Raw genomic sequence first — 27,444 nt, forward strand, 5'->3', positions numbered from 1 at the left:
CATCTGGATTGATACATACTTAAGAATACAAAGAGAGTTAGTTGTATCTGGATTGATACATACTTAAGAAAACAGAGAGAGTTGTATCTGGATTGATAAATAGTTAAGAATGCAGAGAGAATTGTATCTAGATTGATATATACTTGATAATACAAAGATAGTTGTATCTGGATTGATACATACTTAAGAATACAGAGAGAGTTGTATCTAGATTGATACATACTTCAGAAAACAGAGAGAGCTGCATCTGGATTGATACATACTTAAGAATACAAAGAGAGTTGTATCTGGATTGATACATACTTCAGAAAACAGAGAGAGTTGTATCTGAATTGATATCCAGTAGATAACTAGATCTACTGGAGATCAACAAAAACTAGATCTACTTGGACACAAACAAAAACTGGGTCTACTGTAACACCAACAAAAACTGGGTCTACTGGAACACCAACAAAAACTGGGTCTACTGGGAGACCAACAAAAACTGGATCTACTGGAACACCAACAAAAACTAGATCTACTGGAACACCAACAAAAATTGGGTCTACTGGAACACCAACAAAAACTNACCCCCCACCTTGGTATCCTATTTAATTGGTTAAAGCATTATCTTTTTGGAGATCTACTTTTATGAGCAATAAAAGTATAATTTGATATATTTTATATCCAAAACTAGGGATTCCAACAAAAACCGCAGCTCTTCCCAATTATTGAGGAATGGAATACAGGGGTTAAAGGATTAATGTAGTTCTCTTTTGATCATAAGATTACAGGGATTAATGGATTAATGTAGTAGTGTCCTTAGCAATGGATTATAGGGATTAATGGATAATGTTGTAGTGTATTGAGCTGTGGATTACAGGAATTAATGTAGTAGTGTACGTAGCAGTGAATTACAGGGATTGGGATTAATGGATTAATGTAGTAGTTTATTGAGCAGTGGATTACAGGGATTAATGGGTTAATGTAGTAGTGTAATGAATGTTGTGTAGCCCTATATCTGTAAACCTGAACTACGTCGTACATTATTAATTATCTAAGTTTGTAAAAAGTAACGTAAAACCTATTTTATGATTTATCTTAACTGCGCTGTAAATTAATACATAACATGATTATATTAACTACGCTGCATATAACTAGATAAGACCTGTAGCTTAATTACGCTTGAATATAACGACGTAAAATCTGTAATTACGTGGATTAACTGAACTTGTAACATAGAACCCAAAATACATTTAGTTGGAATAATAATCCACTTTGATTAAGGTGTGAGAATAATTCTTCTTGGTTAGCGAACGAGAAGTGTCTTGAATCACTTTCTTGAATTTTGAGTTGTATCCGGATTGATATTGACTATGGTATTAGTGTGAACCTTGAGTTCCTGATTGAGTTGCATCTTGTAAGACAGATACCTGAGAATACAGGCTGAGCCGTATCCGGACTGATACTGGTTATGGTATTTGGTGCGAACCTTGAGTTCCAGATTGAGTTGTATCTTGTAAAACAGATACCTGAGAATGCATACTTAGCCGTATTCGGATTGATATTGGCTTGGTATTTGTGTAAACCTTGAGGTCCTAGATTGAGTTGTACCTAGATTGATACGGTTGTGAAAGCATTTATAGGTGTAGGGCATTTACTACAGTAGTGTACTTAGCAGTGGATTACATACAGGGATTAATAGAATAATGTAGTAGTGTATTCAGCAGTTGATTACAGGGATTAAAGGATTAATATCATATTATGTTGAGCAGTGGATTACACGGATTAATAAAATTAATGTAGTACTGTATTGATCAGTGAATTACAGGGATCCAATATGATTATAAATGGAATGTATTGAGCAGTGGATCACAGGGATTAAATAGGATAAATCTATAACTTACTATTAAATAGAATTGAACCGTGCTTATTCTTTGTGCAGGCTAAAGCCTCTAAGGTGCAATCAATTCTCACTCATCCCCTGACCTCCTCCCCCCCTTCCCCACCACAACCAAAATTCCAAATTGCTCTTATTTCCATCTATATAATCAAACAAGATATTCGTATAGATGTTGTCTATAGTCGGTCAAACGGCTGGACCGCTTGGGCTGAATTTTTTTGTGGACACTCAAGGGTGGCCGGGGAGTGTTATAGGCTATAAAAGATCGATATTTTTTTCATCTTTTTCCGGGCAACGCTTGGCCCTTCGGCCAATTTAATGTTATCTACAGGGTATCCCACGAAACATTACAGTACAGAGACAACTCGAAGGTTGTCTTTGATATATGAAATGATTTGCAGCATTCATTCAAAAATCGAATATATGTATAAAAGTAAGTTGATTAATGCATGCCAAAAATTAGTTCAACTTCATATTTCGTGGGACATCCTGTAATTGGAGAATTATATAAAAAATATTTTATACTTTGGAACCAGATCTGCCCAGGCTTGGCGTTCCTTCACTAGAATCATTCCAACCTCTGGCAGCCATCTTAGAAAACAAGAATATTAAATATTAATAGTCTGTTTTTGGCAGAATTAATAGAAATTTGTTTTAATTACCGTTTAATGAGTAAATTTCTCGCTTCTTCACATTGCGAAAACACCCTAAATAAGATATTAGCATTATCAAAACACTTAAAGGGACTATAAGTGTAATTTCAAGTAACCAGTCATGATGGTAATGCCCAATTCACAACGGAATGCTTAAAAGTGACTATTTTCAACTGTGTTTCAATTGTATATAGGAAGCAATGGAAAAATAATCTGAAGTAAACACAAGCCACGTAAAGAGATAAAGATTTCAAAGGTACCGTTGTAAATTAGGCATTGACCTCTAGTTGCATGGAGGGTCACTTGAAATTACGCTTACATTCCCTTTAATGGGAAGGAAATCTGTAAAAAGGTTGGTTTACTTGTTTAAAAAGTATGATATGCAAACATTTGTGATAGACCAGAGTAGAAAATGGATTAAAACGCAAATTAAATTTAGCTGCCGTGCGAATTCATATGCCAAATATTTCTCTTCTAAATCAATTCTCCTCCTCCTTTTTTGTTTATAAAGAAATTTGTCTAACGCAAACTGAAAAAAACGATATCAGAATTCAAATCTGTGTTGTCTGATCAAATCTGAATTGATCTTTCATTTAGAAAAAATAAGATTAAATTGTGTAAACATTTCTATAAGTCATAAATAAAAATCTCATAAAAGATTTTGCACTTTACAGCTTTAATGTGGTTGATTAATTTTAAGTGAGTTAATTAAACTTTAAACATATGTTTTCTTTTTTCAAATTGTTAATATGTTGCAACCTGTAATATTTTACCTGTTCTCGAAATCTCTAGGACTAACTGGTCCTCCATCAACAGTTCTGAGTCGAGCTGGAGATACAAACCTTAACAAACAGATTCATTTCTTATACACTTACTGGGACATCAAGATTAAATACTTGCTTTGACATCAAGATTATATACTTGCTGGGACATCAAGATTATATACTTGCTGGGACATCAAGATTATATACTAACTGGGTCATCAAGATTATATACTTGCTGGAGCATTAAGATAATAAGAAAAAAATACAAAAACTGAGAAAGAATTTACATATTTTGGCTCTTTCCACTAAACGTCAAAACGATCTGCGAATTTTTTGAAAAATAGTCTTACTTAAACTCTAGAATCGATACTGGAAACACGGACAAAGGCGCCCAAATAAGTGGTTGAAATGTAATATAATATGAAATAATATTATTAAAAAGTTATTTAAAGCTTTTATGAAAGACGAGCAATTAAATGACTAAGGATAAAATGATCTATTTAAGTAAAAATAGCATCTAAAGATAAACTTGGCTTGTCTGTCTGTCTTTTTGCAAGTATTCATTAATAAACGTCTAAACGGCTGAACAGATCGGACCATAATTTTGTATAGGGCCTCACATGAACAAGGGAAGGTTTATGGATGCTCAAACTTACACAATTTAGTGTCTAAAAGTTTTTGATTTTTGTAAAAGTTTGAAAAAGCGCGAAAAAATATTAGTAAATCCGTGAAAACTTTGTTATTGTTTTATATTGTACAAAGAGAACATGTTTACAGATAAACCCACAATTAAAAGTTAAAATAGCGCCCTAAAAGTCTATCAAACTATGTGTTGAGAAATAATTAAGTTTTATATTTGGTTTGGTTAAAAAAGAATTGATAAATCCGCAACTATTCTGCAGTGTATTCTTCTCACGTATTCTTTTTATATTTTGAAAGAATGATTTTAAACTGTTTTCTCAGAAGGTATTCTAGCGGAGTATTCTGCATCCTCTTTCTAACAGTAGGGAAGAGTATATCAACCATACTATTTCCAATGATGTTTGCAACATTTTTCCCGCAGTTTTGCAATGCTTTTTTTAGACAGGTTTTGCAAAAGAGTTGTTTGGGGAGAAGGGGATGGGTAAGAGGTGTAGAGAGGAGGATGGGGAGAAGGTAGATAATTTGGGAGAAGGGCATTTGTAAGACAAGTAGAGAGGAGGATGGATAGAGGGATTTTAGCATTAATTGAAGACATTGAAGAAAATATTACATGTGGGAACTAGTGTAAGCTGACAATGTCCAGAATTGTATTCTCATAGTTTGCTGATTCAGCAATATTTTCTTATATCTTCAAAATCAATTCTAAACTTTTCAAATTTAAATCCACATAAATATATATCTTAGGTTGAATAAAACGTTTGCACTTTTTTACCTAAACTAAAATCAAAAGAGAATATTGAATGTTTTTGACGTCTTAGACATGATCAAAATTGCATTTATAACTCAACTCGTATTGCTTACTGCAAAGACGATCTAAACCTCGCCAAATAGATGTTTGAAAAATAAAAAAGCGTACAGCTGCACTGAAACATGTCTGTATTATACAAGGCTTCATAAATTCCATTCAGTAGTATCAATAGACTCATCGATTGCGGGTAGCATTGCCTGTACATTAATTAAGTTTTTCTTTTTTAAATTTTTAAGTTCTAAACTTCCAAGGACTTTTCGTCGTTTTCTAATAAAAAAATTCACTTTCAATGTTGCTGTAAACAAGGAAATATTCTACATTTTTAAAACCATTCTTTATAGTTGGACATTTCATTAAAAAAACAAAATGCTAGATTAGACGTTCAATCACAGAGAGAGAGAATATATAAAGATTTATTTTAAAGATAGAAAACCCATGTCATAGATATTATTTTTCCATAGACTATATAGAAAAAGTCCTAACACTAAAAACCTAGAAAATTTGAATTCCTTATTCCTTTCGTATCGTTTGAATTTTACGCACTGAAAAAAATGGATTCTAAAGAAAGATTGTTTAGAATTTTGAAATTTCAATGTTTTCTAACTTCTAACTGGTTTTTATCTGAAAGTAGAAAGTATAAAATATAGTATAAAATTATGCAAATATATTTTGGCAAAATAAGAAAAAGAACTGTTTTAGCATTAATCCTTGTGCAAACTGAAAATCTTCAACAAATTAAGGAAAGCTTCACAAATATATCTGCTTTAATCATTTTTAATTCAACTGAAATACAGTTTTAAGGTTTTAGTTTCTTATGGGGCTTATCATATCTTATATTTTATCCGTAAGATCAAAGATTTCTTATGGAAAATTTTGTCTTTAATTATAATGTAGGGAAATGAAGAAGTTTGAGCAAATAAGTGCCGGCCATTTTTAAGTCAATAGCAACTCGCGCCCATCCTCTAATTTAATTTTAAATATCTGTGAGCATCTTCTCTTTGTCCAGTATATTAAAACCATCAAGAAAAGTTGCGAATTTTCAAATATTTTTCATAATTCTTTTAAAATTTCACAAAAATCAATAACTTCCATAAACCTTTCCTTTGGTCATGCGAGGTCCCACACAAAATTTGAGCCCGATCGGTTCAGCCGTTTTGACGTTTATTGGATACAAATAGACAAACAGACAGACGAAAAAAACAAGCAAAGTATGTATATATAGATGGAAAAAATAACCATGGTTGGGGGGTTATTCCCAATGGATAAACATGTATTGAAATTATTTCATTTGAAAAATACTATTATTATAAATCGAGTCATCAAATTAAATAATATTTAAATAAAAACTTTGCAATGCCATTAAGTAAAAAACTACTTTTTAAAGTTTTAAACTGAAAATCTAAACAAAATCTTAAAATTTACACAAATCTTAATGGGTTAATAAAACAGCATGCCAATCCATAAAATCCATATTATTTTAAATTATTTTTAGCCTTGTATGTATATATATAAATAGGCTTACAGGACGCTTCATTCTATTTCAATTGTGAACATTTTTAAAATAATTTCGTGGATGATCAACATTTAATGACAAAATCGAATTTTGTTAGAGGCAGCAAGGAACCATCAATGTTCCGCGCTAGTATGTTTCTTAACGATATAGCTTCTCACCTTTACGTTGGCTAAATAGCTTCAAGATTACATAGTTTAATTAATATAAAGCCACACCAATGAAGAGCCATCAATGTACTTCGTTGGTACAATCTGTGTGTTTTGTGTATATATAGACTCTATATCAAGGTTTCATGAAAAGTGTAAAGTGTATACGCAAACTGATTTCAACATAAATTGCTCAAATTATATGTAAACGATTCTGTTATAAAAAATTTCTATTCAATCCGCATACACTTTTCTCGTCAATAACTTATTATATGCATTTAATGTTCTACCATTTCATTGGTACACTTCTCAATTTGTATGTTTTGCATAATCCAAGTAGCCTTGATTCCAAATTTTTATTTAAAAAATGTATCCGTAAATTAACTCTTATATAACTCTCTCAAAAATATGTAAACAAGTTTGTCGTAAAACTTTATTATTTAACTCATGTAAACTATTTTGTACAATTTAAATAATCTCGATACGGAGATAATAAATATCTAGATTTTAAAAAGAATTTTGTTAGAGGCAAATTTCTAAAATTTTGATCATCCATGAAACTTCCATGGGATTATGTGAGGTCCAGTACAAAATGTTGGCCCAATCAGTTCAACCGTTTTGACGTTTCTTGGATACAATCAAACAGAGAGACACACAGACAAGCAAAGTATATATATAGATATGTGAACTATAATTAACCTGAGATTATTATATCTTCTCCACCAGAGATTGTTTATCTTCTCTAAAACTGTGTTCAGAGTAAACAGATTATGCCGACAGAACTGGTTTGCCTAAAAAAAAAGGTTGTCAAGAGTTTTTAGACAAAAATCGTGAAAATACATATTTGTGTGCAGTGAGTTAGACAGGAGGTATAGGTTTAAAATGCATGTTTATAGCCCAAATTTTAAGATTAGACCGATAACTTTAATAGTTTGTTTATTTTTAACATAAAATTAGTGGAACCATAAATGTCGTCTTTTCAAGATTTAGGGGTTTTACGTTCACAATAACCACCCTGAGGCAGAGACCCAAAGGAGTTAGGCGCATGCTCACTCTCTATCTTATAATTCAACGCTCCCTGTAATTCCTTTGGGAATTTAGCTAAGATGTTCCCCATGAAATTAAAAGACTGATTAAAAATTACATCTGATAAAATGGTTTAACAAGAATTTATTTTTTTACAAGATTTACACAAGAACTAGGTCGAGTCGTGTTTGCATTAAATCAAACTGTTTTACACCAATATGATAGAATTTCCAGACAGTTAAAACTGACCACAGAGGACACAAAAACACCTTTTGGAAATCACTTACACTTCTTCCCTCTAAACCTGACAAGAGCTACTTCAGAACAGCAAATATATATCATTGTTTTTACAAGATAATTATACAGTGAGCTTCTAGGGGGACCGAGAAACAAGTTTTAACCCTATTCCTACTGGTGGGGGGGGGGGGTCAAATTGCCTCCATTTTTAAAGAAATATGCACAATTTTTACAACAAACTTTGCGCTACATCCAACAGTGCTTTTATTGATTCTATAAAAAGTAAGTTATATGTTTTCAGAAGAGTATATCAACCATACTATTTCCAATGATGTTTGCAACATTTTTCCCGCAGTTTTGCAATGCTTTTTTTAGACAGGTTTTGCAAAAGAGTTGTCATACATTTTACGATCTACATGGCCCATAGAGAAAGTTAGCAAATTGCTTATGCAAACTTTTTCAAACTTTTAGCAAACCATTTGGCACAATTTTTGCGACAAAATAATGCTAAATTTGTTTACATATTTGAAATAATATTGCGGAATGCTTTTAAAAATGTGCAACATGTGCTGTTATAGAAATATCTAAAACTTGTGCGAAAATACTGCAAAATGAAAATTGCAAAAAAGTTACAACTTTTTCTTCTTTATTCTATATGTCGAAAAGTGTCAGAGAACTGTAGAGCAGCAAATGATGATTAGATATGTAACTTTAGTAACAGATTCACAATGGTATTTACCATTTAAACCTTCTACAGATCAAAGAAGAAAGAGAAAGCCTAATTTATTTTGTAAAAATTCTTGTGACATAAGAATTATCCAACAATGAAACTTAGAATTCAAATAACACTTCTTTTATAAATTCTAAGACAAAAATGATCATTAAAATGTTTTACATTGATAAATCTTAACTAGGCATCTTTGCATGGAACAGGTCACTTGAATTTACGCAATACAGTCCCTTTAAGAAGCTAGAAGATAGATTTAAGATACCTGAAGATATGTTTAAGATACCTAAAGATATGTTTAAGATACATCAAGATATTTTTAAGATACCTGAATATATGTTTAAGATACCTGAAGATATGTTTAAGATTCATCAGGATATGATTAAGATACATCAAGATATGTTTAAGATACATCAAGATATGTTTAAGATACATCAAGATATATTTAAGATACCTGAAGATATGTTTAAGATACCTAAAGATATGGTTAAGATACCTGAAGATATTTTTAAGATACCTGAAGAATTTTTAAGATACCTGAAGATATTTTTAAGATACCTGTAGATATGTTTAAGATACCTGAAGATATGTTTAAGATACCTGAAGATATGTTTAAGATACTTGAAGATATGTTTAAGATACCTGCAGATATGTTTAAGATACTTGAAGATATGTTTAAGATACCTGAAGATTTGTTTAAGATACCTCAATATATGTTTAAGATACCTGAAGATATGTTTGATGCCAGGGTACTGGAGCTCTAACTACTAGAGGAGTCCAGCTTTGCGCAACATTCTAGAAAAAACAACAAGCATTAATATAATAATTTATTATTAGAAAACTGTTCTTCTAAAGAAAAGTATTTTCGAAGTAAATCTTAAAAAACCTGTATTAAAATATAAGAAATAAATATCGCTACAATTACAAATTTTGCCCAGTTTTATCGACAGTAAAGAGAACTTGCACATTGTCAGTTTGTTTTGATTCAATATAGATTCGAAATTATTTTGAATATTATTGTACATTTGAAATAGTTGGTACAAGTGCTTTTTTAAATGCATTACTTGTCATATTTTGCGCCATTCTTGTTTTTGCAGATTTTCTGCTAAGAAACCATGTATATCGCAATAAATATTTGAATTTTTACAAATTTGTTCTCGGGAAATATTAGATATTAGTGTCACGATAAGTAAATAAAGAGGGAGGGGGGTTGGGTCTCCTGATAATTCCCTCTCCCCCACCAGCCACCCCGTATTTTGGGTAGAGGGGACGACAGTAAGAATCAAGGTTTTATGTAAGCTTGCTTACTCTCAATGCGCTCTAGTGTGCGGAAAATGTCGTCTCCTTAGCATAGATAGATCGCCTCTTTAATCAGTGACGTCATATGAGAATTATATCTATCTATGCTGAGGAGAGGACGTTTCTCGTACAATGGAGCGCATCGAAAGTTAGCAAACTTATTATACAACATTGGTAGGAATAGGGTTAAAGGTTGGCCTTATTATTACCTGGATTTCTAGTCGTCTTTGTTCCTGTGGGTCTAGCAGAAGATAGTCTAGTATAGCTTTCCTGGAGGCTTCAGAGTGCTGTTCTTCAACTTCAAGATGGAGAACGGATATTTTACTTTTCATCATGAGATCATTAAACCAACCAGGTTTACACAAGGACCTAGAGTAATATGAGATCATTAAACCAACCAGGTTTACACAAGGACCTAGAGTAATATGAGATAATTAAACCAACTGCAGGTTTACAAGGACCTAGAGTAATATGAGATCATTAAACCAACCAGGTTTACACAAGTACCTAGAGTAATATGAGATCATTAAACCAACCAGGTTTACACAAGGACCTAGATTGGAAAAAGAAAGAACGAGGACGGAATGATCTAGCTGAAGGCCCTAGTTTTAGAACGGAACGATTAAAAAAAAAAGTTGGAACTTGCCCAGCCCTACCTAGAGTAACATAAGATTATTGAACCATGCAGGTTTACTCAAGGTCCTAGTGGGGCGGGGTGCATCAATATGCAGAACAGTAAAAATACAAGATACGGCAAACATAAAAAATTTTCATATTTGCTTTAATACATATTTTTTAACGTGTTGGTTAATTTGTATAAAAATGTAGTTTTCTTATTTTTTAAGAATTTTGAACATATAGTACACTGAAAACCAGAATACTCTGGAATAGGAAGGCGACTTTTGGACTCAAGTTATGAATAGTCCAATGAACAGAGGACACAGCAATAACTTAACAATTGACATAATAGGTTACTAGTAAAACTTTTTGCTTTGTGATAACATCGAATACAGATTACTATAATGTCGTCTAAATATTCTCGAGTTTTCTGTTTCTCATTGTAATAAAAAACATTAAAGCTATATAAAGTTATTAAAAACGAGATGGTGTTCCTACTTTATCCTATTGTATTGTTGTTTTGAGAGTGCTTCCACATTTTGATCCATAAGTTCAACATTTAAACAGTATTCATATCTATCCATTTCATCCTAAAGTAATAATCTGTTTATTATTAGTATTATTGTATATTTTGCTCACAAGGAATACTAGCAAAGATCGAGTTAAAAGAGGTGTACATTGCTTGTAAACTGTATATATATATCAATGATAAATTAACAAACATACAAATGGGGTCTGTCCTAGAGAACGAATTGGTACATGAAACAAATTATTTCATTTATAGTTCTTCAGAATCACTATAGTCAATATTAGACTTTTATCCTAGCGTTAACGGTCAGGACAGAGATAAATAGTTGAACCGTTAGATGGCATCATAATACATTCTGACTAAATATAGCATGTCGTGCCGGTACGAGTATGGGCATATGAAATTTTATTAGATCTTTATAGTCCTAAAAAACAGGCTAATTCTGTTTCTGTTCTTTTAAACTGATAACTTGTAATGTTATTTAAATTGTACATACCCTGGTGAATTGTACATACCTTGGTAAATTGTGCATACCTTGGTGAATTGTACATACCTCGGTGAATTGTACATACCTTGTTAAAGTGTACATACCTTGGTGAATTGTACATATCTTTGTAACTATATATAGCTTGGTGAATTGTACAAACCTTTGTAATTGTATAAACCTTGGTAAATTGTACATACCTTGGAGAATTGTACAATGTACATACCTAGGTAAATTTTCCATAGCTTGATAAATTGTACATACCTTTATAATTGTACATACCTTTGTAATTTGTACATACCTTGGTAAACTGTACATCCTTTGGCAAATTGTACATACCTTAGTGAATTGTACATACCTTAGTGAATTGTACATACCTTGGTAGACTGTACATACCTTGGTAAACTGTGCTGCAGGTTTAAGTATTCTTGAACTGAGTTGTGTATCTGGTGAGGAGGGTCGGCTAGCCTAGTACATATATCACAGTTAGGTTATTGAAAGTATGAACGATGAACAATGAACAAAGATTAATGAACTGTGAACAATGAACACTGAACACTGAACAATGAACAATGAACAATGAACAATGAACAATGAAAAATGAACAATAAACTATGAACAATGAACAATGAACAATTATAAGAACAACTGATCGCTGGTATCGATTTTTCTTTCTTGATTTTTGAGAGTTTAATATCATTTTCTTTCTCTTTTTACGTGGAACCAAAAAGCGTTTATTTCTTAAATTTTATTATGGCTGACACCCATACAAAACGAAACTGATTCTGAAAATTATGAAAATTTTTAAAATTTTATATTTTCTGTTGACTACTTCTGTTTGTGAAAAAGTGTGTTGTTGTATAAGTGTATGGAAATGTTTAATATTTATTGTATAATAAACTAGTAATAAATATTGCAGACCACTAACAGCAAACAAAGAACTTCACTATTACGCCGAAAGAACAATTTACTCAATATTAAGTAAATTATAATTATTTACAATTACTTAAGGGGACTGTAAAGGAAAAATAAAAGGGGGTAAAGGCTGAGACCCGAGAATCTCAGTAGTTGATTAAGACCTATAAGAGTTCTATCTGATGATCCTGTCATTTTTCCTTTACAGTCCTTGTAAGGAATATTTCCTTCACCAAGAGCAATTTTGCCTACAAAACATCCAGAGGGCAGCGACGATATATATAAATAATTAAATATACATATAGAGATAAATAGATAAATAGAAAATATTGAAAAAACTACCTGTGGAATATGACTGTAGTTTTCTTGTCCCCACCCAACTAAATTAGTTAATAATAAGATAATTAGTTGATAATACTGATAATATTATTAGTTTATAATATTAATAATCAATCTCTTTTACGAAAATTTCGTTCATGCAACGAAAAAGTGAACAACCCATTTTCGCAAAATTCTAACCTTATTTTAATATTATTATTTATGATAAAATATTCAAGAAACTATATTTTCGTTAAAATTATTTGTTTAAGTACTGTTTAATGGAAGTCAAAGTTGACAACTGCGAATTTTAACATCCCTTACACATAGCAGTTGTTGTAAAAATATTTATATAAAATTTAACTCTCAGAGCTTATTCAGCAAAGATTCGTATCAAACATGATACTCAGTCATTTTTGGATAGTCATTTTCAGTTGAACACCCTATAAGAGATGAACAGTATTTACACATACTAGCAATCTAGATAATTTGACTGCATATTAAATTAACTTTATGTTTTAAACAAGAATCATGAACCAGTCATTCTATATTACACAAAGGATGAGACTTCAGAAACAACAGTCAGAATTTTTGGGTCTTTGTTTTTAATTACATGTTTCCTGCGGTTTTAACTCAAGAGTTAGCCCGAAGCATCTGATCAGAAGAGTCAAATGGAAATATAATCACCTCAGGCGAATGTCATGTGTATTTAGATCAACTTTAGTTGGTCTAACACTAATCTTTTGTATTGTTATAATGCAAATATAGTTTGTGTGCAACCATGCTTTGTTATTCCACTCAATCTTAATACTTAATTCTTAATTCAAGCTTAATACTGAATTCTTTTCAAGTCTATAATATGGACACCAACAAATAGTTTTTGTGTAAAGCTATTATTTATGAATAGAATTTGTTTATGAAAAAAAATATTAAAAGACAAAAAATACCTGAAACCTTCCGACGCTTTGCTGAGGCAGGTCGCTGCTCTTTAAAGTTGCTGAAAGCACTCTTGGGCATGCCATGACAGCGCTGACAACTTTTGTAAGGAAACTGAAATCATTAAAAAATATACAAAAGTAGACTTCAGAATTTCCAATCATTTTAGCATTTGGAAATAGTTTTACCTTTGCCATAAACTCTTGAATTCCAATAGGAGAACTTGATTTTTCACAGGAAGACTAATAAATAAAAATTTGCTTGTATAAAGATTTGAGATTAAACATGTAGGAATGGAAAAAATCCCATTTACAAGCAGGGTTTCCAACGCAAGTGGATTTTACAGGCGAGCAATTGCGAGCCCTGTAAACTCCGCGTATTTCCGCTCAATTCCGCGCAATTCAAGAACAGTTTGGCCCAATTCCGCGTAACGGAATTCCGACTGGGGGTTATAATGAATATACCCCCCCCCCATTCACAGACCGTTTTTTAACATGAACTTTCACCCTTTCTAATTAAGAAGAGGGTATAATGGACGCTAAAAAACTTAGTTTAGCGTGAAAAAATATGTTACCTCAATAATTGTATTTTCTTCACGGCAACTGAAAATAAACTTATTAATAAAGAAAAAAAGATACTTTTCAATGCATGTGGTTCAACATCTGAGCAGAAAAATAGAAAATATAGTTTTTACATTATTCACTTACTTTTGTCAAAGCAGAAAATTTACTAATTCAATTTCAATTAGATACATCTAATATTTTATCTGACATGACTTTGAGAATTAGAATATACCTGTAGTCCTGTAAAGTATATACCTGTATTCCTGTAAAGTATATACCTGTAGTCCTGTAAACTATATACCTGAAGTCCTATAAACTATATACCTGTAGTCCTGTAAAGTATTCCCTGTAGTCCTGTAAAGTATATACTTGTAGTCCTGTAAAAAATATATCTGTAGTCCTGTAAAGTATATAACTGTAGTCCTGTAAAGTATATACCTGTAGTCCTGTAAAGTATATACCTGTAGTCCTGTAAAGTATATACCTGTAGTCCTGTAAAGTATATACCTGTAGTCCTGTAAAGTATATACCTGTAGTCCTGTGTAAAAAATATATCTGTAGTCCTGTAAAGTATATACCTGTAGTCCTGTAAAGTATATACCTGTAGTCTTGTAAAGTATATACCTGTAGTCCTGTAAAGAAATGGATCGAACCAATGTGTCTGTTCTCTTTACTGATGCCCTGGGATTAAATCAGCAGCTTAAAGGGACTGTCATCGTAATTTCAACGAGGATCATTTTCTAGTCATATCTTTAATCCTTTATTTGATCAATAATGTGGATGTTATGGGATGTTTTTTAAAAGTGTTTTATTCTGAAAAATTTCTCGTTTGTTTCTGAAGCATAATTCCGAAAATTTGTGAATAATGGATATCTTATTTTTCCAACAAAAGGTTAAAGGGCACCGGTGGGAATCGGAAGCTTTCCTTCATAAATGGATTGTTACTTGAAATTAAGTGTGCAGTCCCTTTGAGATGTTGATTGATTTGTAGTAAAAGGATGAATAAATTAATGGATTAGAAAGTAAAGGTTTAATTAATTAGAAATTTAAGAGCTAATGGATTAGAAATTAAGAGTTAGTGAATTAGAAATTAAGAGTTAGTGAATTAGAAATTAAGAGTTAGTGAATTCGAAATTTAAGAGTAAGTGGATAAAAAATTTTAGAATTAATGGATTAAAATGAAAGGGTTAATGGATTAGAAAATAAAGAGTTAATGGATTAGAAATTAAAGGGTTAATTGATTAGAAATTAAAGAGTTAATGGATTAGAATTTGATAGTTAGCGGATTAGAAATTTAAGAGTTAGTGAATTAGAAATTTAAGGATTAGAATTGAAAGGGTGAATGGATTAAAAATTAAATAGTTAATGGATTAGAAATTAAAGAGTTAATGGATTAGAAATTAAAGATTTAATGGATTAGAAATTAAAGAGTTAATGAATTAGAAATTAAAGAGTTAATGGATTAGAAATTAAAGAGTTAATGAATTAGAAATTAAAGAGTTAATGGATAGAAATTAAAGAATTAATGGATTAGAAACTAAAGAGTTAATGGATAAAAAGTAAAGAGTTAATGGATTAGAAATTAAAGGGCTGATTGATTAGAAACTGAAAAGTTAATTGATAAGAAATTGATGGCTTTGATTAGAAATGTACGGGCTTATTGATTAGAAATTAAAGGGTTAATAGATTAAAAGTTGAAGGGTTAATAGATTTGAAATAAAAGGGTTAAAAGATAAAAAATTTAAAGCGTATTATGAATTAAAAGGTTTATTGAGTTGAAATTAAAGTTATAATTGTATGAACTTAAAAGGTTAATAGATAAGAAATGAATAGGTTAATTGATTTATTTATATGATAGATGTTATGTTTCATAAACAATATACATACTTGATCGATTTTGCTATCTTCTGCGTTGCAAACTTGTTTTTTATCAGATTTATCTAAAACATCAAATGTAGTTTTTATTTTTCCCATAATACCTGATGTTTATTAATATTTGATCACAAGCAAAACTGATATTTGTTAAAAACAAATCAAAAACTTTAAAGAACAGTGAAATCTCGAAAATTAATGAATGTTCATATACGTAAGGCTGCCGTTAACTAGTGTTTTCTGTTAGATAAAATAACATTATAGACTGGCTCATCAAGTATGCAAATAGTTTTTTAGTGTCTAGTGTCTAGTGTCTAGTGTCTAGTGTCTAGTGTCTTGGGTCTAGTGTCTTGTGTCAAGTATATATTGTCTAGTGTCTATTATAAACTATCTAGTGTCTAATTCTACCTGTAATATTCTCTCCTCCTCCTCCTTTCTCTTCTCCTCCTGTATACCATGAAGCCTGCAGCACTCTACGCTCTAGTACAGGGGGACACATTAAACTGTGGAAAAGAAAGACGACTTTTGACTTAAGTTATTATTTTAAATTACACAAACCCATTTTACTAAGTTAATTCAGAAGAAACTGGTAAAGCTATTTGCTTTATAACAACATCAAAACATTTGAAATGCAAACACTTGTTTTTAAAATTTGATTGTTTTAATTTGTGGTCTTTCTACAAAAATGACTTGTACACTTATTTCTTTAGAAACATTGGAAATATCAACAGAATTGAACACTTTCCATGCAAGAAAAACAAAGTTACTTCAAAATGTTTGATTTGTTTACGGTTCAAGGGTGCCGTTGTGAATCAGACGTTTCACTCTTTAGATAGAGGATCAAAGTATCAAATTACAAGAATGGTCCCTTTAAACCAGATTTTCCACATTAGAGTGTGTTTTAGTTTGATCTGTTTAGTTTTAATTTACAAATAGATTTTTAGTCTTTTTATGACAAGCTTATGTAAATATTACTGTATCACAGATTATCTCAATATGAAATATAAGATAAATAGTAGTTGGTATATATTCCATTATATCAATTTAAATCACTGCAAGGACTGTTCATGAATTAAAACAAGAATCAGACTTTGCACATTTAAACAACAGATCAAAGAGCTGTTTAAGCTTGTACTTGCTTTGCATTTCTTTATGAGATTTGAAGAAAAACACATTCTCTCATTGTATATCTTGTCTTGGTGTTTGTTTTTCTGTTTGTCTAAACTTTAAAACTGAATCGACTGTATTACTGGGCCTCACAGCCTTACATCAATCTATTTAAGTTTATGGACCCTCGAAATTTATAAATGGGGCCTCATAGTTCAAAATATCTAAATATCCACCAATGAAACAGACAAATCTGTGAAACCTGGTATTGTTATTACTTTTAAATGAGCGAAAAAGGAAAGCGCGCATATGGATCGGGAATGAAAGGCCTAGCCTAGTAATCTAAAGGTTGAAATATTTTGTAGTTTAATCCTTATTATTGGGAGAAAAATTTGAAAAATAAATAAAAAAATCTTGAAATCCAACCTTTTCTTCATATCTTCGTTTTGAAGTAGAAGGTCTTTTCTTCGCTCCAACTTTCCTATATAAACAACCTTGTAAAATAATTAATCAAATATTGATACCTTTATAGGGTCTAGGTGGGAGGGGGTAGTTGGTGGGGGACTAGATTTTTGCCATGTGTAATTGCATCATTTAAACTTAATATTTTTTCCAGTAAATTATAGGTGCTTAAGAATTTTTGACACTTTTAAAACTTTTAGCATAAATGCTTTTATCTAAAAACTAATCAGACATTTAAGAAGTTGAAACACAAAGTTCACTTTATAAGTTGATATTCAAAACTGAAGTGTCTTCCTTATTAAGTAATTTATTTATAGAATATAACCAAAAGTACAATATGAATGTATGTTTTAGTATAATAAGGTTTACGGATGGGGTGTATACTGTATACTGTATATCTATAAGTTCTCACTTGGCTTCAGGTTTACTAAAGTAAATCTTGAGTAATTAACTATTTTGCGGTTTATTTATAGATTTATACAACCACTGTCATATAAAGACTCTAAATTAAACCAAACTTCAGATTCAACTTGGGATTAGATGATTACATTTAAGGAAATACAGAGTGTCCCAAACAAAGAGGATGATTACAGTTAATGTTGCTGTAGCCTTTTTTCAATATGCAATCAATAATTATCATGTTAATACATATTTGTCACAAGTGAAAATAAGTATTTTTCAACATATTTCTGGCGTATTTTACTTAATTACACATCAGATTTTTTAAAATTTTGCAATTTTTTCGTTAAACAGATTAATGCGAAATTTCAAGAAAATTTTTGCAATTTTTCGCGATTTGCGAAATACGAAATAAAACTTTCAAATTTTTTCACGAAAGTTTTCGTTCTCTGAAAACCCTAGTCTAGACTCGAACTTTGTCCTTCAGGTTCAAATAAAATCCCTAACTGTGCTTTCACCTGAGTAGAATGTGTTTAGCTTGCAGAGAGAAGTTTGATCCAATCCTAAACAAAACAAAATAAATTTAAAGAGACTATTCAGTAGCTTGAAATCCATTTCATTAAATTTGTGGCAAAGACTCAATTTCTTTGATTTTTTTGTACTTTTTCAACAGGAAAGAGTCCTGAGAACTATTGGATGTATACTGGCTATCACAGAAAGATAGGTATTGTAATCTATTAAGTGAACAGTCCTATTAAAAAACTATTTTTTCAAATAATATAAAAAATTCAAAAAAAAGGTGACCTGTCACTAGGTGTTGAACCATGAGGTTGAAGTTTGAAGGTAGAATTCTTAGTTCTTCCCTTTCCTTCCAGCAGTTTAGGAGCACCCCTGTATAGAATATCAAACTTTACATTTGTTACATTAGAGTTCAGTTTAGGAGCACCCCTGTATAGAATATCAAACTTTACATTTGTTACATTAGAGTTCAGTTTAGGAGCACCCCTGTAAAGAATATCAAACTTTACATTTGTCTCATTCGAGTTCTTTCAAAGGAATTGATTCTTTGTCACAAACTCAAATTTTCTAATCCTTACATCTTTGCAATCTGATGATGTAAATCTTTGATATTTCAAACTTAGATTATTTGATCTAACAGAATTCATAGTTTGAAATATCTACATTGGGTTGCAAAGATATTGGGATAAAGAAATCAGAGTTTGTGGCAATAACTCAATTCCACTATGTAAAAATCACAAAAACACAATTCTTTGTAGAAAAGATTTTGCCACAAACTCTGATTTTCTTATTTCTATATTTCTGCAACCCAAGATTCAACCGGTTTCAAAGATATAGAGGTTTTAAAATTTGAATTCGTGGCAGAGGCGTATTTTCTAGTGACATTAAATCCTTGATATCAAGTTCCGATAAAATCGATTTAACCTTTTTTCATTAATGGATTTAATGATGAAATTACTTGAATCATTATTATGCTGTCTCTACACGGATTAAAACTGTTTACTTTTGCGCAAAGTCATGTAAACATAGCATTTAAAAACATTTTAAAAGTACACAGTAACATTCTGTGTGCAAAGTTTAATAAGAACAATAAACAAAATTTTATTCCAATTTTCAAAAATTTTTGTTAGGGCCTTAAAATCCAAATAATATCCGATTTGATTCAAATTAAAAAGCTAGAGTTGTGTACAATTTTACTGACAGCTGGAACCAAGGTTATAATGCAAGAAAAATTATTTCAGAGGTGTACGCATCTCTTGTACTGCAGTGTACTGTCTCTGGGCGGTAATGTAAACACAAGACGGATGTTACAGCCTGACATGGGATCCATCTTTCACATGAAACATCAATGAAATATTCTGGTCATAGGAAACAATGCTTTTTACCTCCTCGTATACTAAATTTGTTTACAAATTCCGCGAAGAGATAACTGGTATCAATATGTACGCAAAGTATACGCAACTTAAATTAACTTTCCTTGCATTATAACCTTGGCTTGAACTAGGTTTATCAAAACATTAAGATTGAACCAATCCACCTCTCCTTAGTTCTTCTAGATCCTACCCACCACTCCTTAGTTCTACTAGATCCTATTCACCTCTCCTTAGTTCTACTAGATCCTATCCACCTCTCCTTAGTTCTACTAGATACTATCCACCTCTCCTTAGTTCTACTAGATACTATCCACCTCTCCTTAGTTCTACTAGATACTATCCACTTCTCCTTAGTTCTACTAGATCCTATCCACCTCTCCTTAGTTCTACTAGATCCTATCCACCTCTCCTTAGTTCTACTAGATCCTATCAACCTCTCCTTAGTTCTACTCACATTACATGTTATACTTACTGATGGGTTTCTGTTAGCCGGTATAATTCTTCAGGATTAAAATTAGTTTCCAGATCTTTCTTTTTTCTTGCTCTACTCGGACTGGTAAACCTTGAGACAAAAGGAATTCAGAGTTCATGGAGTGACAAATAAAAGCCTTCTAGTCTATAGCGTTGAGGATAAAACTCATTAGTAAAGAAATGGTTGGAATGTATGTGCAAAGATGGTAAAAGGAACCCCCCTTCCCCCCGCCCCATAAGCTTATTCACACATAATGCCGAATAGGAAAATACATAAATGTATAAATGTATAAATATATGGATGAATGAATTAGAATGATTTACAAGAAAATGGCGGCTGCCAGAGATACAAGAAATATTAAGTTTGGACATATAGTCAGATATATAACTAGACATCTAGACAGATAGATAACTAGACATTTAGATAAATATATAACTAGACATTTAGACAGATATATAACTAAACATTTAGACAGATATATAAATAGATATTTAGACAGGTAGATAACTAGACATTTAGACAGATATATAACTAGACATATATATAGTCAGATATATAACTAGACATTTAGACAGATATATAACTAGACATTTAAACAGATATATAACTAGACATAAAGTCAGATATATAACTAGACATTTAGACAAATATATAACTAGACATTTAGACAGACATATAACTAGACATATAGTCAGATTTATAACTAAACATTTAGACAGATATAAACTACACATTTAGATAGATATATAACTAAACATTTAGACAGATATATAATTAGACATTTATACAGATATATAACTAAACATTTAGACAGATATATAATTAGACATTTATACAGATATATAACTAAACATTTAGAGAGATATATAACTACACATTTAGATAGATATATAACTAAACATTGAGACAGATATATAACTAGACATTTAGACAGATATATAACTAAACATGTAGACAGATATATAACTAAACATTTAGACAGATATATAACTAAATATTTAGACAGATATATAACCAGACATTTAGACAGACATATAACTAAACATTTAGACAGATATAAAACTACACATTTAGATAGATATATAACTAAACATTTAGACAGATATATAATTAGACATTTATACAGATATATAACTAAACATTTAGAGAGATATATAACTACACATTTAGATAGATATATAACTAAACATTGAGACANTAGATAGATAGATAGATAGATAGATAGATAGATAGATAGATAGATAGATAGATAGATAGATAGATAGATAGATAGATAGATAGATAGATAGAAAGATAGCTGTACAGCTGGACAGTTTGTTAAACCCTTTGTGGTCATGATGAAAAGTCACCTGAGTTTCTGTGGTATTTGTCTTGTGGCTGAGTAGGTCAACCTTTCCAGCTCTTGGGGCTGTATATACACTTTATACAGGATATATATATATATATATATATATATATATATAAATATATATATATTATATATATATACTTGACACCAAATATGAAGTGTTTAAACAGGAACAGACCCATTTTACTTAAAAAGTGATTTGATGAGTTACTAGTAAAACTATTCTCTGTGTAGCTACATCTAATACACTATTGCTAAAATGTCGTATTCCTTTGTCAGAGTTGTCTGGTCCTATTGTATATATATTTTTATTTCAGTATATTTTGTAAATTTTAAGGGTCTATTCTATATTTATCCTTCCCTTTCTCTTTTTTAGGTGTAGGTGGGCCGGTAGTCGGCACAAACAGCGGAACTTGACCCCTAGACAATAAAACATTAAACATGTTAACCTAGATATTGTAGTAATATTGACCCCTAGACAATAAAACATTAAACATATTAACCTAGATATTGTAGTAATATTGACCCCTAGACAATAAAACATTAAACATATTAACCTAGATATTGTAGTAATATTGACCCCTAGACAATTAAACATATTAACCTAGATATTGTAGTAATATTGACCCCTAGACAATAAAACGTTAAACATACAAACCTAGATATTTTAAAAATATTGACCCCATAGACAATAAACATATAAACCTAGATATTTTAATAATATTGACCCCTAGACAATAAACATATTTCAGACATATTGACCCCTAGTCAATAAACATACAGACCTAGATATTTTAAAAATATTGACCCCATAGACAATAAACATATAAACCTAGATATTTTAATAATATTGACCCCTAAACAATAAAACATTAAACATACAAACCTAGATATTTAAATAATATTGACCCCATAAACAATAAACATATAAACCAAGATATTTTAATAATATTGACCCCTAAACAATAAAACATTAAACATAAAAACCTAGATATTTTAATAATATTGACCCCAGAGACAATAAACATATAAACCTAGATATTTTAATAATATTGACCCCTAGACAATAAAACATTATACATACAAACCTAGATATTTTAATAATATTGACCCCTAGACAATAAAACATTAAACATACAAACCTAGATATTTTAATAATATTGACACCTAGACAATAAGCATATAAACCTAGATTTTAAACCTCCTTGATGAAAAATCCTGTATATATATTTTACCGTTTAAACAGTGGAGGAATTGCTGAGATATAGGGCAACTTTTCCCCACGGGCCAAACTTAAACAAAAATAGAAAATAAATATTTTTAATTGGAAAATAATTTAAAAACATTAAATCATTTTTCAAGAACGACGCTTGAGTTTTGACCATAATTTAAGGAAATATTTTGTAAAGTTATCAAATTATCTATGAAATAAAATGAGTTAACATTTTGGTACGTTGTCATAAGTTTGTGATATCGATTAAATAATATTGATGGCTAATATACTTTACCTGAACTCATATGGACGACTTCTTCCATTCGACATTATTTTGAATTTCTGAATTAAAGATTGAACAGAAAATATCAAGATGATTCAGAAATCAAACAAAATGAACTGAGCATATAGTTTAGCAAAGGCGTAAGACGCTTAACAATATTGTTTATAAAAAATAAATGGTATTTTTGTACAATGTATTGTGGTGTACTTGTGTAGTATACCTGGTGTATTGAGTTGTATAATAATGTATTGTGGTGTACTAGTGTAGTATACCTGGTTTACTGTGTTTTATAATAATTTATTGTGGTGTACTAGTGTAGTATACCTGGTGTACTTTGTTGTATAATAATGTATTGTGGTGTACTTTTGTAGTTTACCTGGTGTACTGTTTTGTATAATAATGTATTGTGGTGTACTAGTGTAGTATATCCAGTGTACTGAGCTGTATAATAATGTTTTGTGGTGTACTAGTGTAGTATACCTAGTGTACTGAGCTGTATAATAATGTATTGTGGTGTACTAGTGTAGTATACCTAGTGTATTGAGCTGTATAATAATGTGTTGTGGTGTACTAGTGTAGTATATCTAGTGTATTGAGCTGTATAATAATGTGTTGTGGTGTACTAGTGTATAGTATACCTAGTGTACTGAGCAGTATAATAATGTATTGTGGTGTACTAGTGTAGTATACCTAGTGTATTGAGCTGTATAATAATGTGTTGTGGTGTACTAGTGTAGTATACCTATTGTACTGAGCTGTATAATAATGTAATGAGGTGTACTAGTGTAGTATACCTTTTGTACTGAGCTTATAATAATGTATTAAGGTGTACTAGTGTAGTATAGTATAACTAGTGTACTGAGCTGTATAATAATGTATTGTGGTGTACTAGTGTAGTATAACTAATGTACTGAGCTGTATAATAATGTATTGCTGTGTACTAGTGGAGTATACCTAGTGTACTGAGCTGTTTAATAATGTATTGTGGTGTACTAGTGTAGTATACCTAGTGTACTGAGCTATATAATGTATTGTTGTGTACTAGTGTAGTATACCTAGTGTACTGAGCTGTATAATAACGTATTGTGGTGTACTAGTGTAGTTTACCTAGTGTACTGAGCTGCATAATAATGTATTGTGGTGTACTAATGTAGTAAACCTAGTGTACTAAGCTGTATAATAATGTATTGTGGTGTACTAGTGTAGTATGACTAGTGTACTGAGCTGTATAATAATGTATTGTGGTGTACTAGTGTAGTATATCTAGTGTACTGAGCTGTATAATGTATTGTGGTGTACTAGTGTATAGTATACCTAGTGTACTGAGCAGTATAATAATGTATAGTGGTGTACTAGTGTAGTATACCTAGTGTACTGAGCTGTATAATAATGTATTGTGGTGTACTAGTGTACTATATCTAGTGTACTGAGCAGTATAATAATGTATTGTGGTGTACTAGTGTAGTATATCTAGTGTACTGAGCTGTATAATGTATAGTGGTGTACTAGTGTAGTATACCTAGTGTACTGAGCTGTATAATGTATTGTGGTGTACTAGTCTAGTGTACCTAGTGTACTGAGCTGCACAATAATGTGGTGCAGTATACCTAGTGTACCGAGCTGTTTAATGTATTGTGGTGTACTAGTGTAGTATACCTATTGTACTGAGCTGTATAATAATGTATTGAGGTGTACTAGTGTAACATAGTATAACTAGTGTACCGAGCTGTTTAATGTATTGTGGTGAACTNCCCTCCGTCCTTCCTCAAATTGAGCTGTTGAATTCAAAATTTGTACTGCTACTCTTTAAAAGTTATCATTTTTCTAGCAGAAATGCACATTTATACGAAGGTACTAAGTATGCAATTCTTTTAATGGGACAACGAATATTTTTACTTATAAAAGTTTACAAAAAAAATATTCGTCAATAGAAATTATCCATGGTATTCATTTAGGAAAAGTATCTAGGAGAGAATCAAGGAAAAGCAAGTATGAGGATAATATGGAAAAGTATACAAGTGGAGATTCGAGGAAAAGAATCTAGGAGGAGATTCAAGGAAAAGTATCTAAGTGGAGATTCGAGGAAAAGTATTTAGGAGGAGAATCAAGGAAAAGTATCTAGGAGGAGAATCAAGGAAAAGTATCTAGGAGGAGAATCAAGGAAAAGTATCTCGGAGGATATTCAAGGAAAAGTATCTAGGAGGAGAATCAAGGAAAAGTATCTAGGAGGAGAATCAAGGAAAAGTATCTTGGAGGAGAATCAAGGAAAAGCACAATCTGTCCTCTATCAAATTAAACAAGGACTGAATCCTAGGCTCTAAATGCCACACAGGGACACAAGCGTAGCTATCAAAATCCAGCTACTAATACAGTGCTCTAAATGCCGCACAGGGACAGAAGTCTAGCTAACAATAAGCTATCTATATCGATCCCAAATGATGGGGAAGATCCAATGCTCTAAATGCCGCACAGGGAAACAAGCTTAGCTAACAATAAGCTATCTATATGGATCCCAAATGAAGGGGAAGATCCAATGCTCTAAATGCCACACAGGGACACAAGCCTAGCTATCAATAAGCTATATATCGATCCCAAATTAACAGGGACGATCATACCTGTTTTAAGAAACAGAGTTTCCGGATAACTCTCCCGCAGTAAACAGTACGGAGTTATTCTATCAACTTAGGTGTGTTTCTTAGTTCAGATTAGAATTGAGCCATTAACAGTGTAACTACAGTTATGCGCTGTTATATATATAACGTAGTTTAACAATCACAATATATGGGTATGACGGAGTTATATATATCTACGTTCATGGAATGGATTAATCGCAATGCAGGATTTTCGTAATTACTAATAACACATTTACTATGTTAACAAGGTACGACGTAAATTACAATAGGCCTCAATATTTGCCACAGGAGAATCAAGGAAAAGTATCTAGGAGGAGAATCAGGAGAATCAAGGGAAGTATCTAGGAGGAGAATCAGGAGAATCAAGGAAAAATATCTAGGAGGAGAATCAGGAAAATCAAGGAAAAATATCTAGGAGGAGAATCAGGAGAATAAAGGAAAATTATCTAGGAGGAGAATCAGGAGAATCAAGGAAAATTATCTAGGAGGAGAATCAGGAGAATCAAGGAAAATTATCTAAGAGGAGAATCAGGAGAATCAAGGAAAAGTATCTTGGAAGAGAATCAAGGAAAATTATCTAGGAGCAGAATCAATGAAAAGTATCTAGGAGCAGAATCAAGGAAAAGTATCTAAGAGGAGAATCAGGAAAAATTATCTAGGAGGAGAATCAGGAGAATCAAGGAAAAGTATCTTGGAGGAGAATCAGGAGAATCAAGGAAAAGTATCTAAGAGGAGAATCAGGGAAAAGTATCTAGGAGGAGAATCAAGGAAAAGTATCTAGGAGGAAAATCAGGGAAAAGTTTCTAGGAGGAGAATCAGGAGAATCAAGGAAAAGTATCTAGGAGGAGAATAAGGGAAAAGTATCTAGGACGAGAATCAAGGAAAAGTATCTAGGAGGAGAATCAGGGAAAAGTATCTAGGAGGAGAATCAGGAGAATCAAGGAAAAGTATATATTTATGAAGATTACATAGTATTCTATATGAAGAGTATGAAGAATAATAGAGTTTCCTGTTTATTGTTCATAGAAATCCTGTATATGGATAGATAGATAAATAGATAGATAGATAGATAGAAAGATAGATAGATAGATAGATAGATAGATAGATAGATAGATAGATAGATAGATAGATAGATAGTACAAATTTAGATAGATAGGCAGCTAAACAGAAAGGCAGATGTAAAGCCATTAAAACAAACTGTAGATAGATAGATAGATAGATAGATAGATAGATAGATAGATAGATAGATAGATAGATAGATAGATAGATAGATAGATAGATAGATAGATATAGATAATAGATAATTTTAAAACCAACTCATCTATGTAGGATTGGGTGCTATGGAGATTTTAAAACAAATTTAAAAAGAACGTCGAAAAATTAAATAATTTTTTCCTTTGACAAAAATTTGATTTGAATGAAACTATTAGAATTAGCATTTGAAATTAAATTAAGTTTTTGTTTCCAGATCCTTGCTGCCATTGTTAAAGTAAAAATTTCAGACATTTTAATTTTTCAAAGAAATCTACATTGTGAAAATATAAACTCTAAATTATTTAAATATCTAAAAACAAAAAGGGCGCAAGTATCCCTGATTCCATTTCAGTACAACTGTTTCTATTTCTAAATCAAGTTTGATATCTGAGAATTTGACTGGAATGTTTTGAATATTTTCTAGTTTTATGTCTCGACATTTATGAATG

At 31.2% G+C, this 27,444-nt stretch overlaps 1 protein-coding gene and 1 long non-coding RNA gene across 2 annotated transcripts; both read right to left on the reverse strand.

Annotated features, from left to right (window-relative positions):
- Nucleotides 1-356: 356 nt before the first annotated feature.
- On the reverse strand, nt 357-21,679 carry LOC111702014 (dynein heavy chain 3, axonemal). The gene is made up of 22 exons (XM_023473532.1): nt 21,614-21,679; nt 20,265-20,354; nt 18,705-18,791; nt 18,419-18,463; nt 17,466-17,520; nt 16,341-16,412; nt 15,948-16,000; nt 14,685-14,741; nt 14,072-14,099; nt 13,686-13,739; nt 13,509-13,611; nt 12,586-12,623; nt 11,725-11,796; nt 10,814-10,905; nt 9,907-10,066; nt 9,125-9,193; nt 7,108-7,199; nt 3,309-3,377; nt 2,545-2,589; nt 2,408-2,473; nt 1,413-1,495; nt 357-520 (listed from the first exon to the last, which is right to left on the reverse strand). The coding sequence occupies exons 10-22, from the start codon at nt 13,692-13,694 to the stop codon at nt 357-359; spliced, it is 1,062 nt and encodes a 353-aa protein (XP_023329300.1). The 5' UTR covers nt 13,695-13,739; nt 14,072-14,099; nt 14,685-14,741; nt 15,948-16,000; nt 16,341-16,412; nt 17,466-17,520; nt 18,419-18,463; nt 18,705-18,791; nt 20,265-20,354; nt 21,614-21,679.
- Nucleotides 21,680-21,973: 294 nt separating this feature from the next.
- On the reverse strand, nt 21,974-23,169 carry LOC111702009 (uncharacterized). The gene is made up of 3 exons (XR_002765328.1): nt 23,121-23,169; nt 22,848-22,904; nt 21,974-22,032 (listed from the first exon to the last, which is right to left on the reverse strand). It is a non-coding gene; the product is annotated as an uncharacterized LOC111702009 (long non-coding RNA).
- Nucleotides 23,170-27,444: the final 4,275 nt, after the last annotated feature.

The sequence above is a fragment of the Eurytemora carolleeae genome, unplaced genomic scaffold (genome assembly GCF_000591075.1).
Source record: "Eurytemora carolleeae unplaced genomic scaffold, Eaff_2.0 scaffold390, whole genome shotgun sequence".
NCBI lineage: Eukaryota > Metazoa > Arthropoda > Copepoda > Calanoida > Temoridae > Eurytemora > Eurytemora carolleeae.

Coding starts and splice junctions, on each gene's coding strand:
- LOC111702014 (XM_023473532.1), bottom strand. Junction 11,797..12,585: donor ACTACAGTCATATTCCACAG/GTAGTTTTTTCA, acceptor TATATGTACTAG/GCTAGCCGACCCTCCTCACC. Junction 1,496..2,407: donor TGGGCAGATCTGGTTCCAAA/GTATAAAATATT, acceptor CTGTTTTACAAG/ATACAACTCAATCTGGAACT.